The sequence below is a fragment of the Megalobrama amblycephala genome, linkage group LG24 (genome assembly GCF_018812025.1).
Source record: "Megalobrama amblycephala isolate DHTTF-2021 linkage group LG24, ASM1881202v1, whole genome shotgun sequence".
Classification (NCBI taxonomy): Eukaryota; Metazoa; Chordata; class Actinopteri; order Cypriniformes; family Xenocyprididae; genus Megalobrama; species Megalobrama amblycephala.
In genome coordinates, this window is record NC_063067.1 from 14455575 (window position 1) to 14468903 (window position 13329).

At 37.8% G+C, this 13329-nt stretch overlaps 1 protein-coding gene across 4 annotated transcripts in view; it reads left to right on the forward strand.

Moving 5' to 3' along the window:
• klhdc8b (kelch domain containing 8B) overlaps window positions 1-12954 on the forward strand; it is a 136214-nt gene extending 123260 nt beyond the window's left edge. For all 4 annotated transcript variants that reach the window (XM_048178165.1, XM_048178164.1, XM_048178166.1 and 1 more), the window contains 2 exons: window positions 3553-3654; window positions 11350-12954. In XM_048178165.1, the coding sequence (XP_048034122.1) occupies window positions 3553-3654; window positions 11350-11546 (299 nt within the window). In that variant the 3' untranslated portion in view covers window positions 11547-12954. The remainder of the gene's footprint in view (window positions 1-3552; window positions 3655-11349) is intronic.
• Window positions 12955-13329: the final 375 nt, after the last annotated feature.

Here is a 13329-nt window from a genome sequence, read left to right on the forward strand (position 1 = left end):
CTCTGCCCCTAATTCAGCTCCATTTGCGTCTCATGCACATTGAGAGAAAGAGACAAACACTCAGACTCCTGTCAGCATGGAGTCACTGGCAATTTCAACCAATTTATCTTGCGGTTTCAGAAGGGGCAGCGGGAGGTGGAAATTGTTCCAGCTTAACCGTTTCTCTCTTCTTCCCTCCATCCAAATCTTTTCTTCTCTGTACTGTTCTCTCTTTCTCCATTCAATGTGCTTTAATCTCATACAATGAGCTTACCTGTGCCTAGTGAGATGGTGAATGGCTTTCTCTCTTCTAAAAACAGTTTGACCGGTCACGCTGGGCCGCCACACCTCATTAAATACCATGCTTTGCCTTGCTGTGTGTGTGTGTGTGTGTGTGTGTGTGTGAAGGAAAAGACAGACAGACAGGTTGAGAAAAATTTTTCCTATATCTTTGATCTTTTGCTTTCTTTCTCAGTGTTTCTCAGCACATCTGTTTTATTAGAGAGGATGTGCTTAAATGCAGAGCTTCATTATCAGAGGAGACAACAATGTCTGTCTTGCTCTCCTTTTTTTTTTTTTGACAGCTGACAGGAAGCAGTGTATTATTAATATTTGAATCCCTGTAGTCTTCAACCTATTTGTCTTCGTCCTGCTTGTACAAAGTACTGAATCAAATTATATATTTCATTATAATTATATAGGAGACTCTCACATGAACATTAATGTCCATGAAATGCATAAGCCACCACATGAAATGAGGAACCACCACTGATGCCTGTTAATATCAGTATTAATTTATCATGTTTTTCCCTTTGATCTACTTATGTTAGTCAAGTTTTTTTTTTTTTTTTACTACAAATCATAACTTAGATTTTCGTGACCATTTTACACTCTCTCTTTGATGCTTATTTTTAGAATTCTACAGGCTGTTTTGTGCTCCTGTGCCTTTAAGATTTATGTGTAAACATCATCTTTGAAATGTGCTGTACAAAAGCCATATAAAAGGTAGTGGAATGTAAATATATATTAATCTTTTGACAAGTCAAGGAAGTTTTGTTCCTGAATGAAATAGTGTTTGAACTAAACAGTTAACCGAATGATTCAATGACTCACTCATAGACAGTAACTTATTTTGTTCCTGAATTAATCCGAGTGTCTGAATGAAAGCCTAATTAAATGATTCGCTGACTCACTCATAAAGTCAGTCCCTTGTTGCCACCTACTAGCATAACTATTTAACATGCAAAAAAGTCACAAGGAAAATCTCTTATTGTTATGACCCCATTAAAGTGGAGTCGTTCTGCATATTGTGCCATCAGTCAGGACAAGGTTGGGATACAGCTGAGTATTTCTCTTGCTCAGCTCATCATCCTGTTACCTTGAGCAAGAGGACTATTTAGTCCAGTGAGGACAGGTAAGAGTGTGTGGGCGAGGAAATAGTGGCCTATAGAGTACTTTTCAAACAGACTGCATTTCTTTGTGAGGCAGACAGAAGGGAGAATATGTGGGATGAATTGAAAGACACAGGAGTGCTCAGAGATCAGAATAGTTGAAAGAGATGGCAGATGGCTAACAAAGAAAGGAAATGGAGTGAACAGATTTTAAAGTGCCTTCAAAAAGAGTGAGTGAAGACGACGTTTATGGGGACGTCTGAGATAAGTGAGGGCATAAATTTGCTCCCAGGCATATAGTGTCATGCAGGGAGACTTTCTGAAGACTAAATGTTCAAAAATAGAGAGAGATGACTTTCTCAGCTGTTTGTTCGCTAAAGCTGTGCCTCAAGCCGTTTGTATAGTTCAGGGCAGATCGACTGTGTGTGCGAGTCTGAACTCTCTCTGACTTTCAGTGCCCGCTTGTTGTTTTATTGCAGTCATTATGATACATTACGGTTTCCATGTCAACTTTAGCCGGTCCCCACATGCTTACAAATGACCATGAGCAACATGCCCCATCTGGCTAGATTATAGTGAATCAGGGACATATGCTGGTGTTTTATATTGATCTGTGAAGACCCCAAGGAGGTATAATACCTGGAGAGATCTCAACAACTGTTGTTGGACCCCCTGAAAGTTCATGATAGAAACCATGGAAGTTATTAAACCAAGCCATGAAAGCCATGTGACTGATCGCTCTGAGGCCAAGGAATGATGTCATGACAATGCTGATTGAATGAAATATTTGTTTTAATAATGAAAACTATAACGTACTTGATTATTACCACCATTATCATTTAAATTTAATAATAAAATAAATATAGGCCCGGGCAGGCAGGGCTTAGATTAAGCCAGGATTAGGACAGCTTTTATAAACATGCCTTAGAAAAAAATCTTACTGGTGTACATCTTGAGACAAAACAATGGCACTGACATATTTTAAGATATCAGTGCAAGTTGCCTTCAGTTAAAGGATTAGTTCACTTTGAAATGAAAATTGCCTCATGATTTACTCACCCTCAAACCATCCTTGGCGTATATGACTTTCTTCTTTCAGACGAATACAATTGGAGTTATATTAATAATCACCCTGAAGCTCCTGAAGCTTTATAATGGCAGTGCACGGAAACCACCGGTTTGAAGCTCAAGGAAGTGCATCCATCCATCATAAACATACTCCACACGGCTCCGGGGGGTTAATAAAGGCCTTCTGAAGCGAAGTGATGTGTTTGTGTAAGAAAAATACCCATATTTTAACACAATATAAAGTAAAAAATCTAGCTTCTGCCAGACCGCCTTCCGTATTCAACTTATGGAGAAAGTGTAATGCCTCTCGCGGTTCAAAATACTTGCGCTACGTCCTACACCTTCCATATTCAACTTACGAAACAAGTTTTTTCATAAGTTGAATATGAAAGGCGGTCTGGCAGAAGCTAGTTTTTTTTATTTGAAGACCCCTGTAGTCAATAATTTTATCCCTTAAAACTAATTTTTGATCACCAAAATGGCACATTTAAACGTTTTTTTTTTCCTGTGAAAAAAACGCAATGCCTTAAAATAGCTTCAATGTAACTCTACACCCTTTCCTTATTTAATATACACAGATCTATGAATTTGATAATTAGCCCCGCCTCCACTCACGTGCACGAGCTCAGAGATCCAAATCAACTTATTGAGGTAAACGCTGTAAAATGCTATTGCTTTTTACAACGCCGGACACAAAACGGTAATTAGATAGACATATGACTTGATTTTCACCACAGGGGGACTGTTTTTTTACACAAATGCATCACTTCACTTCAGAAGGCCTTTATTAACCCCCCAGAGCTGTGTGGAGTATGTTTATGATGGATGGATGCACTGTTTTGAATTTCAAACCGGTGGTTTCCGTTCACTGCCATTATAAAGCTTGGACGTATCAGGATATTTATTAATATTTCGCCAATTGTATTCATCAGAAAGAAGAAAGTTATGTACACCTAGGGTGGCTTGAGGGTGAGTAAAATATAAAATGAGCTCAAATATATGTTTATTTTATTCTGGGACTAGGATTAAGCCTTGTCTGTGAAACCGGGGGATTATATAAATAAAACCCCTCTCTGACCTTTAGCCTCTGGTGGTTGTTTTCACCTGTGTGCAGGTGTGTGGATGAAGGCCACGCGGAGCTGTCGCATGAGAGAGAAGCGGGCGGACTTTGTAGCCGGCTGTCTCGGTGGACGGGTCATCGCTGCGGGGGGACTCGGTAAGTAACTGCCGACGTTGAATAGATTATGCAAATAGGATCAACTGAGTTTAGAAAATCAGGAAAGAAATCTACAAAGCGCAGCACAGGGACTGTCATTTTTCAGAACAACCTGCGGCAGAAACGGCCTCCTAATAAAATGGCAGATCAAGCAAATGGATTCATTATGTCAGGTCTTTATGTGCAGCCATGAGTAAGTACTGTGCACTAATATCACCTAGCAACAAGAACCTACCTCACAGTACATCGACAACAATTACAGGCCACATCTGAACAACTTTACGAACCCTGCGACCTTCTCTTAGGAAGCAATCTGCATAATTTGCATTGATATTTTTAGCGTGTAGTTCGATCAACATTCCCTTATCCATTTGTTTCATTTATAAGCAGAACTTAGTTTTAATTGGAAAGTCAAAGAATCACACTTAGCTTCATTATGAATCAATGAACATGTGAAATTGCTCAACGACAGCCTGTTCCCTAGACTGGCATGTCTTTAAATGAAATGATTTGTTCATTTGAGTCTTTACGCTCCAGTGAAGAGGCTCTGAATATCAGGCTCAAATGCTGCCTTATTTCTTTTCCAGTCTGTTTGTCTGTGGATACATTACTAGAGGGAGAAAGAGAGATTTCTTCAATAAATGTCAGCTCAAAGAGTGGGCGAGAAATTTCTGCATCTTCCCAAAAAATGATATTTAGGGCAGAGCGTTGCAGATTATACATGGCACATTTTTATTTCATATTTTCCTGTCTAGAAATAGACCGAATTTCAGGCATCACAGGAGCCAATGGAGAATTGTGTGCGTGTGTATTTTCACTATTCATAGAATGTGAGCGTCGCACTACTTCCTTATTCACCTGCTCCATCTATCCTCTCTTAGTTGTTGTTATTTCTTTCTACCCCGTCCCCCCTTCATGTCTTCGTGTCATGTCGCAGGTGTGTCTTTTCCTCCCTTCATTTTTAGTGTCACTGCTGTTGCTGTTCATTTTTTTTTATCTGGTGCTGTTTCTGAGCTATTTTTGTGTCTCTTTCAGTGGCCTCTTTTCATCATCTTTTTCTTCTGTTCTTCCTTTTAAGCTGCTGTTGTTGGACACTCAGGCGATACAGACTTATGCACACACACACACACACACACACACACACACACACACACACACACACACACACACAGATATAATGATATAACTGGAAGAGATGCTTCATTCCCTGTAGCTCCTCGTGTCTTTCCAGAATTAATGGCAGCTATTATGTCCATACTTGAGAAATTGCTCTTCAGATGATTTGTCCCTCAATCATCTATGGCCTCATTCAAATGTACTCAGTTATGCCTATATATGCTCATTAGTTCAGGTATAGACCCTTTTCACAGACCGTGATGACACGTTTTAACGGTCATCAATATCGTAAATCCTGCAAATTTTTTTAAATGTAGGTACAGTACAGTCCAAGAGTTTGGAACCACTAAGATTTTTAATGTTTTTAAAAGAAGTTTCGTCTGCTCACCAAGGCTACATTTATTTAATTAAAAATACAGTAAAAAAACAGTAATATTGTGAAATATTATTACAATTTAAAATAACTGTTTTCTATTTGAATATATTTCACAAAGTAATTTATTCCTGTGATGCAAAGCTGAATTTTCAGCATCATTACTCCAGTCTTCAGTGTCACATGATCCTTCAGAAATCATTCTAATATGCTGATCTGCTGCTCAAGAAACATTTAATGTGTACAATTGTACAAAATATTTGTGTACAATATTTTTTTTCAGGATTATTTGATGAATAGAAAGTTCAAAAGAACAGTGTTTATCTGAAATCTAATCTTTTGTAACATTATAAATGTCTTTACTGCCACTTTTGATTGATTTAATGCATCCTTGCTGAATAAAAGTATTCATTTCTTTAATTTCTTTAAAAAAAAATAAAAATAAAAATTCTTACTGACCCCAAACTTTTGAACGGTAGTGTATAATGCTACAGAAGCTTTGTATTTCAGATAAATGCTGTTCTTTTGAACTTTCTATTCATCAAGGAATCCTGAAAAAAAAAGTACACAACTGTTTTCAACATTGAAAATAATCATAAATGTTTATTGAGCAGCAAATCAGCATATTAGAATGATTTCTGAAGGATCATGTGACACTGAAGACTGGAGTAACGATGCTGAAAATTCAGCTTTGCATCACAGGAATAAATTACTTTGTCAAATATATTTAAATAGTACACAGTTATTTTAAATTGTAATAATATTTCACAATATTACTGTTTTTTACTGTATTTTTAATTAAATAAATGTAGCCTTGGTGAGCAGACGAAACTTCTTTTAAAAACATTAAAAATCTTAGTGGTTCCAAACTTTTGGACTGTACTGTACATTTATAACACTATACTTAGTATTATATTAGCTTTGCATCAAATTACAAAAATCTAGTTAACACTGCTGTGAGGGTGTTTCTAATACAACAAAGTTGACATCTTTCTCTCTTTTTTTAAAGTTGTGAAAACACTATTGTGGAGTTTTTCTTTTGCTATTTGAGCAATTGGAAACACAAAAAATATATTTAATGTATTCTCTCATTCACCGCAATAGAATTGTACCCAACTATGACGACTTCTGCTTTGGAGAAACCCGAAAAAGTGTCTGTTATGGCAGCATCAGTGTAAAGAAATGATTGAATTAATGTATTTCCAAAGTGATTGTATTAAGGTAATTAGGATAATTAAGATTGATTTACTCAAGAGCTGCTTTGTTTGTCATATTTGGATGATTACGTGACATGTTGTCAAAAATTGTCTGAATTTCGCCATTTTTGTCCTTTTTGCCATTTGTGATGACTCATTTTTCATACTCTTCCTTCTAGTCCCGTTCACTATGTAGTGAATGATTTGACAGTTTTGTGCATTACATGCATAACTGCGTAAAATGCCTCAGTTGCTTAATGTTCTCTCATGTGTCTTGCGAGTTCAGCAAGATGTCACCATAGACATGAGCAAAGAGACAATTTCCACTTTCCATCCTCTCTTTCCACTCTGACAGCTGCTCTCAGTTGTAGCGTGAGAAAACCTGGCATCGTGTTGATGTTTACATTGTTACCATAACAACACTGGATATTTAAGACACTTTATGAACAAACAAATCAGATTATGTTTCATAAATGGCTTTTATACTGTCATTGTAGTATATGTAGTTTGATTGTAGTGATGAACAACATTTCAGCAACCAAGAATATTCGGACGAAATTGTCATAAAATGTATCACCTGAGAACACTAAAAAGAGTTCAATTACCCAAACTTTAGTTTTGGTTTCAGTTTTCAACTAAATTAAAATTTTCGTTTCAGTAAAAAAAAAAAAAAAGTTTCAATGCATTACTAGTTTACAAATTGTCAATTTGGATTTAGACACCATATAAGTTTTGTGTACAGTCTGAACAAAGCTTAAGAAATCTGCTTTGTGTTAGCTTGATTCCTGCTGATGGTTCAGCTTCATTTAATGTTATTTGTTGCTGAATAGGAGCTTTATTTAGCTGTGTGTAATTAATTAACATTTAGATTTAGATCTATGATATATTTAACGGTAATATTTCAGATTTTCATTTCTGTAAGGTGGAAAGCTCCCTATTGATCAGTGGTGCAAACTTTTTAGAGTGGTGTACCCCCTGAGGCATTTAACATCCTTCTGTGTTATCCCACCTCTTTCACTTAGACTGCAGTCACACCTTTTCCATTAAAGAGACAATATTTGCCCACTTAAATTGATTGCAATCCAGTGCATTTATAAAGACCTTAATAAAATAATGTTTCAAATAAAAAATGTTCAATAGAGAGATTATGCAATGATGTTAAAGGTGTAGTGAGGTTGCGAATTGCAATATAGAGAAGCTACGGTGGCCAACACAGGACAAAGATGTCATCCTCTGAGACAGCAGAGAGTAGCCAGTCAAGCAAACATGTCCGTTTGTCCGTTTAGGGCTGCTGTAGAAACATGCCAGCGCAAAATGGCGACTTCGATGTAAAGGGACCTGCGGTGTATGTAGATAGAAATGGCTCATTCTAAGGTAATAAAACATAACAGTTCATTATGTAAGATCTTTATACACCACTGAAAACATAGTTATGTATATAATATTGCATTTCTGTCAATAGATCCTCCTAAAATTTACATATTGCACCTTTAAAAACGAAGTTATACTTTTAAATATTAAACTAAAACTGCCAGTAGGTGGCGGTAAGTCACTGTCTTAATGAGTGAGTCATTGATTCATTCAGTAACAAAGCAAGTGGCGCATTGTATTGCACGTTTTGCTATCGAAGAGAGTTTTTTTCATGCTAGTAAGTGCTAAAACCCCACTTTATACAAACGTAAATGGTCAAGAATGGAAGTAATGTAGCACGATTTGCTAAGGCAGCCCTCTCTGCACACAACCTATAATATGCACGCTGCGTTGACCACAAAAAACGAGGTAATTTGATTGGATGTCATGTATTTGACCTTTTACGATATTTTGCCTGTTAGAAATACGTGCACAGTTTTAATGTTATTTTAAGGTGGGGTAGAATTAAAATGAAAAACAAAACCTCTCTGTCACCCCAGGGAACCACTCTCAAAGATGGTGGTGAGAATTGTCCTGAGAGTGAAAGATAAATCCAGCCCTTGCAAAAACAGCTTCTACAAATCTGCTTTTACAAATATGTATTTGTGTGAACATACGAGCGCCTGAAGATGCGTAGCAACATGCAGGAGCTCTCGACGTGACACTTTTGATTACCACAAGCGGATTTGCCCAAGTGTTTGTTCTACCAGGAAATTATGATAACAATAGTCACCGCACCAGCCCGTCCATATCATCTGCAGTTCAATTTGAGTAAGCATTGAAACTTAGTGGCAGGTACTGTATGATGAATTAGGTCTCGGCACCAAAGGCAAAAGAGTGAATACATCCAGCCTGGTCTAACTGACCCTGGGGAAAATGAGAAAATGTTCGTCGTTCACTACAACTGCAGTGTTTGTGCCAGGATTTACCAGGGAAACTTTGTTTTTATTTATTTATTTATTTATTTTGCAACATCAGAGGAAAAGTTTCCTGAAGCATAAGCCACAGAATCTGTAGGAGTTACATAATTTGAAGAAATCTGCATTGAGCCACCTGTTCAAACTTGTTTTAGTCCCAAAACCCACCAGGTGGCAAGTGCTTCATCTGCGAGAAACATCCGCAATGTGTGTGTGCTGTGAGAATGAGAGCGCTGTGGATGCTGTATGCTAATGTGGAGAGGGTGTTGTGTTGATTGAATGGCTGGAGAGGCTGTCTAATGTGCATTGCTTTCTGCACAACTGCCTGTGAATCCAGGCAGCTCACACTGAAATACTCAATACTAAATGTGGAAATTCTTCTTTTAGGCTTTGACATGTGGACTGGGAGACTTGTTTAGAGTGTTTGATTAACTTTTAGTACTGGACAAGCAGTATTCATTACCCCCTCACCACCCCCCTCCCTTTTTTTAAATAGCCAATAGTTTGCATCACAGTCGTGGATTATGCTTTGCTACTTGCTAGTTGATTTTAGGTGGTGTTGGGGGAGGAGCTTCTCATTCTAGCATCTGATTGGACAAAAATCTGTGTAGTGCAGGATGAGTCATCAACATTTTTAGTGCATTTTCTCAAAAGAAACCTGCTTAAAGTTTTTGTTTATATATAAAATATAATATATAATTAATTATTAAAAAGTATATTACATTGTTTCTGAAATTAAGCAAATGGCTTTTATTATTGACTTGCATTTTATTATTGATTTAAAGGAACACTCCACTTTTTTTGAAAATAGGCTCATTTTCCAACTTCCCTAGAGTTAAACAGTTGAGTTTTACCGTTTTCGAATCCATTCAGCCGATCTCTGGGTCTGGTGGTACCACTTTTAGCATAGCTTAGCATAGTTTATTGAATCTGGTTAGACCGTTAGCATCTTGCTCAAAAATGACCAAAGAGTTTCAATATTTTTCCTATTTAAAACTTGACTCTTCTGTAGTTACATCGTGTACTAAGACCGACGGAAAATTAAAAGTTGCGATTTTCTAGGCCGATATGGCTAGGAACTATACTCTCATTCTGGCATAATAATCAAGGAACTTTGCTGCCGTACCATGGGTGCAGCAGATGCAATGATATTACGCACCGCCTGTGACCCCCTGTTTGCACAGGGAGTGTGCCTTGCAACCATGGAGACATTTGTGAGAGGTGCTGCATTGCACCTGCTGCACTCATGGTACGGCAGCAAAGTTCCTTGATTATTATGCCAGAATGAGAGTATAGTTCCTAGCCATATCGCCCTAGAAAATCGCAACTTTTAATTTTCCGTCGGTCTTAGTACACGATGTAACTACAGAAGAGTCAAGTTATAAATAGGAAAAATATCGAAACTCTTTGGTCATTTTTGAGCAAGATGCTAATGGTCTAATCAGATTCAATGAACTATGCTAAGCTATGCTAAAAGTGGTACCGCCAGACCCGGAGATCGGCTGAATGGATTCGAAAACGGTAGGGGAGTTGGAAAATGAGCCTATTTTCAAAAAAAGTGGAGTGTTCCTTTAACTAGTAATAGTGTGTGTATGTATATATATATATATATATATATATATATATATATATATATATATATATATATTTGGAAATATTGTTTTGAATGTTGACTAGGGCTGCACGATTTATTGCAATTAAACTGCAAGTGTTTTTGCAAAGGCTGCGATTATTTGCGCAGCTTGTCAGAGCTGTATGGCTCTGTGATCAGTAGTAAATGCTTCTCCATCTGAAAAACCAGAGGGCGCTCTTGTGCAGAAACTCCAAAGATGCCCTGCCGCAGAAGAAAATAACACAATAAACAGAAAATTTAAATGCTTTGATTGATTAAACATGACTAATAAACAAATGACTGCCTTATTCTGTGTAAGAAGCCACATCATCTCACAGAAGGATGCTCAACTGTTGTTATGATGTGAGTTTGGAGTAAAAACATGTTATTAAATATTGTCTTTTGTTGGACAGTATGTTAATAAATGCTGCTTGACGCATGTAGTTTTTTCAAATTTACATTATAAGCAGCTTAATCTCGCAGTGCTTTCAGATGGATTAGCTTCAGATGGTCATACTTCCTAGTTCTAGTAAGAACTCTAGCTGCTGCATTTTGTACGAGCTGTAGTTTATTTATCAAGCGAGCAGAACAACCACCCAGTAGAGCGTTACAGTAGTCTAGCCTTGAGGTCATAAACGCATGAACTAACTGTTCTGCATTTTTCATTGAGAGCATATGTCGTAGTTTAGATATATTTTTCAGATGGAAGAATGCAGTTTTACAGATGCTAGTAACATGGCCTTCAAATGAAAGATTGGTATCAAAGAGCACACCCAGGTTCCTAGCTGACGACGAAGACTTAACAGGGCAGCCATCAAGTGTTAGACAGTATTTAGTCATTTAGACTGAATTTAGTATTAGGAAAAACAGAGATTCTAATTTTTGGACCGAAAACTTCTTCACGCAATAATCTAGATTACCTCACATCTATGGTACATCGTTTAATCCTGTGTTGAAAAGGCAACATTAGGTATATTTCATGGTTTATATCAAAGTAAGCCATTGTTAAAAATATTTTTTTTGTTTGTGAATTGCAACAATGATTTGTTCTGTTGTATTGTGTGCTTTCAGGTAACCAGCCGTCCCCGCTGGCGTCAGTAGAGAGTTATAACCAGCTGAAGAGGAGATGGGAACCCGTGGCCCCGTTACCCAGCCCTCGCTGCTCCTGTGCCTCCATTCAGACCCCCAACATGCTGTTCCTCATTGGAGGGGTGTCCCAGGGTCCCAGCAATGCTGTGGAAGCCCTCTGTTTGAAAGAGACCGTCTGACACACACATACACACACACACACACACACACACACTAATGGACAACTATAACAAATCCTCACATGCTGTACTTTCCAGAGTGTAGGCTCTGCAAACACACACGCACAGACTGACGTCAAGTTGACGTGTGTGTCTCTGACAAATATTCACAGACTTTCCCCTCAGAGGACGCATCAGCTTTATACTTTGAATAGTGGAGACAATCTACTGGAGCTTGGACAGCGTTCCACACCTCTGGACAGAGGAGTTTTGGACTGGAGATCTAAGACGAGCAAAAAATATAAAAGTATATAAATTAATTGAAAAATATTTATATATATATTTATTATAACAATGTATTAATACATTGTTAGAATAAAAATATATATAATATTTATTAACATATAGAATAACAAAAAAATATAGATATAGATGTGCAGACCTACACAGACAGGCACACGCAACACTCCAGGCGCCTTTGAACTGTACAGCATTTTCAGTATAAATGCAGGGTAATTTTCTGGCAAACTAAAGAGGAACTTAGGGCCATATCCACCACGCTGCCACAGCACCCGTCTGAGGTAGCATGTTTAGCACTTTTTGTACTATTGACAAACAGAGAATCTTCTGCGCGAGACTTCAGAAGTGGGAGGCGGATGCGTGTACGTGTGTGTTTTTGTACCTTCACAGCCATGAACGTGTGAAATAGAGCATTGTTATGAGTGGAAAGAGCAACTTATAATGGCAAATCACTGATGCCTCACTGTAGCAAGAGACAGGGGAGAAGGATGACAATGTGGTTGATCTTGCTGGTTAATTAAAGGAATGTTCCGGGTTCAAAAGAGCTTAAGCTTGAGTATATTTGTGACATAATGTTGATTAGCACATACAATAATTTTCATGTGTCCATCAGTTAGTAAAATCAAGCAAATATGTTTACAGTAAGCCGTGTGTCCACCAAAGCTTTTTTTTTCCAGCGGCTAGCATACTTATCCAATTGTTTTCAATGGGAGCGACACGTTTTTTTTTTTAAACGCCAAGAGCGGAGGCGCTGAACGCTTGGCGAGTTGAGAGAAGAATGTTCAACTTTGAGTAAAATGCTGCACACCTTATCACTGTCACTTTTTAGCCAGCCGTCCAATCAGAGTAGAGGAGGGGCGGGGCAAATACCGAACTCCTACAAACTGTCACAACATTCTTGCTGTACAACGACATCAACAAGCAGAGAACGGAACAAAATGGATGAGGAATTAATATTGCTGGCCTCCGAACATACAGGCGTGGACAAAATTGTTGGTACCCTTGATAAATATGATCAAAGATGACTGTAAAAATGAATCTGCATTGTTTATCCTTTTAATCTTTAATTCATAAAATTAGCAAAAATCTAACCTTTCATTGAAGGAAAAGAATTGAAAGTGGGGGGAAAATCACATTATGAAATAAATGTTTTTCTCCAAAACACGTTGGCCACAATTATTGGCACCCTTTTATTCAATACTTTTTGCAAACTCCTTTTGCCAAGATAACAGCTCTGAGTCTTCACCTATAATGCCTGATGAGTTTGGAGAACACCTGACAAGAGATCAGAGACCATTCCTTCATGCAGAATCTCTCCAGATCCTTCAGATTCCCAGCTCCATGTTGGTGTTTCTTCTCTTCAGTTCACTCATTTTCTTTAGGGTTCAGATCAGGGGACTGGGACGGTCATGGCAGAAGCTTCATTTTGTGCTCAATGACACATTTTTGTGTTGGTTTTGATGTTTGTTTTGGATCATTGTCCTGATGGAAGATCCAACCACAA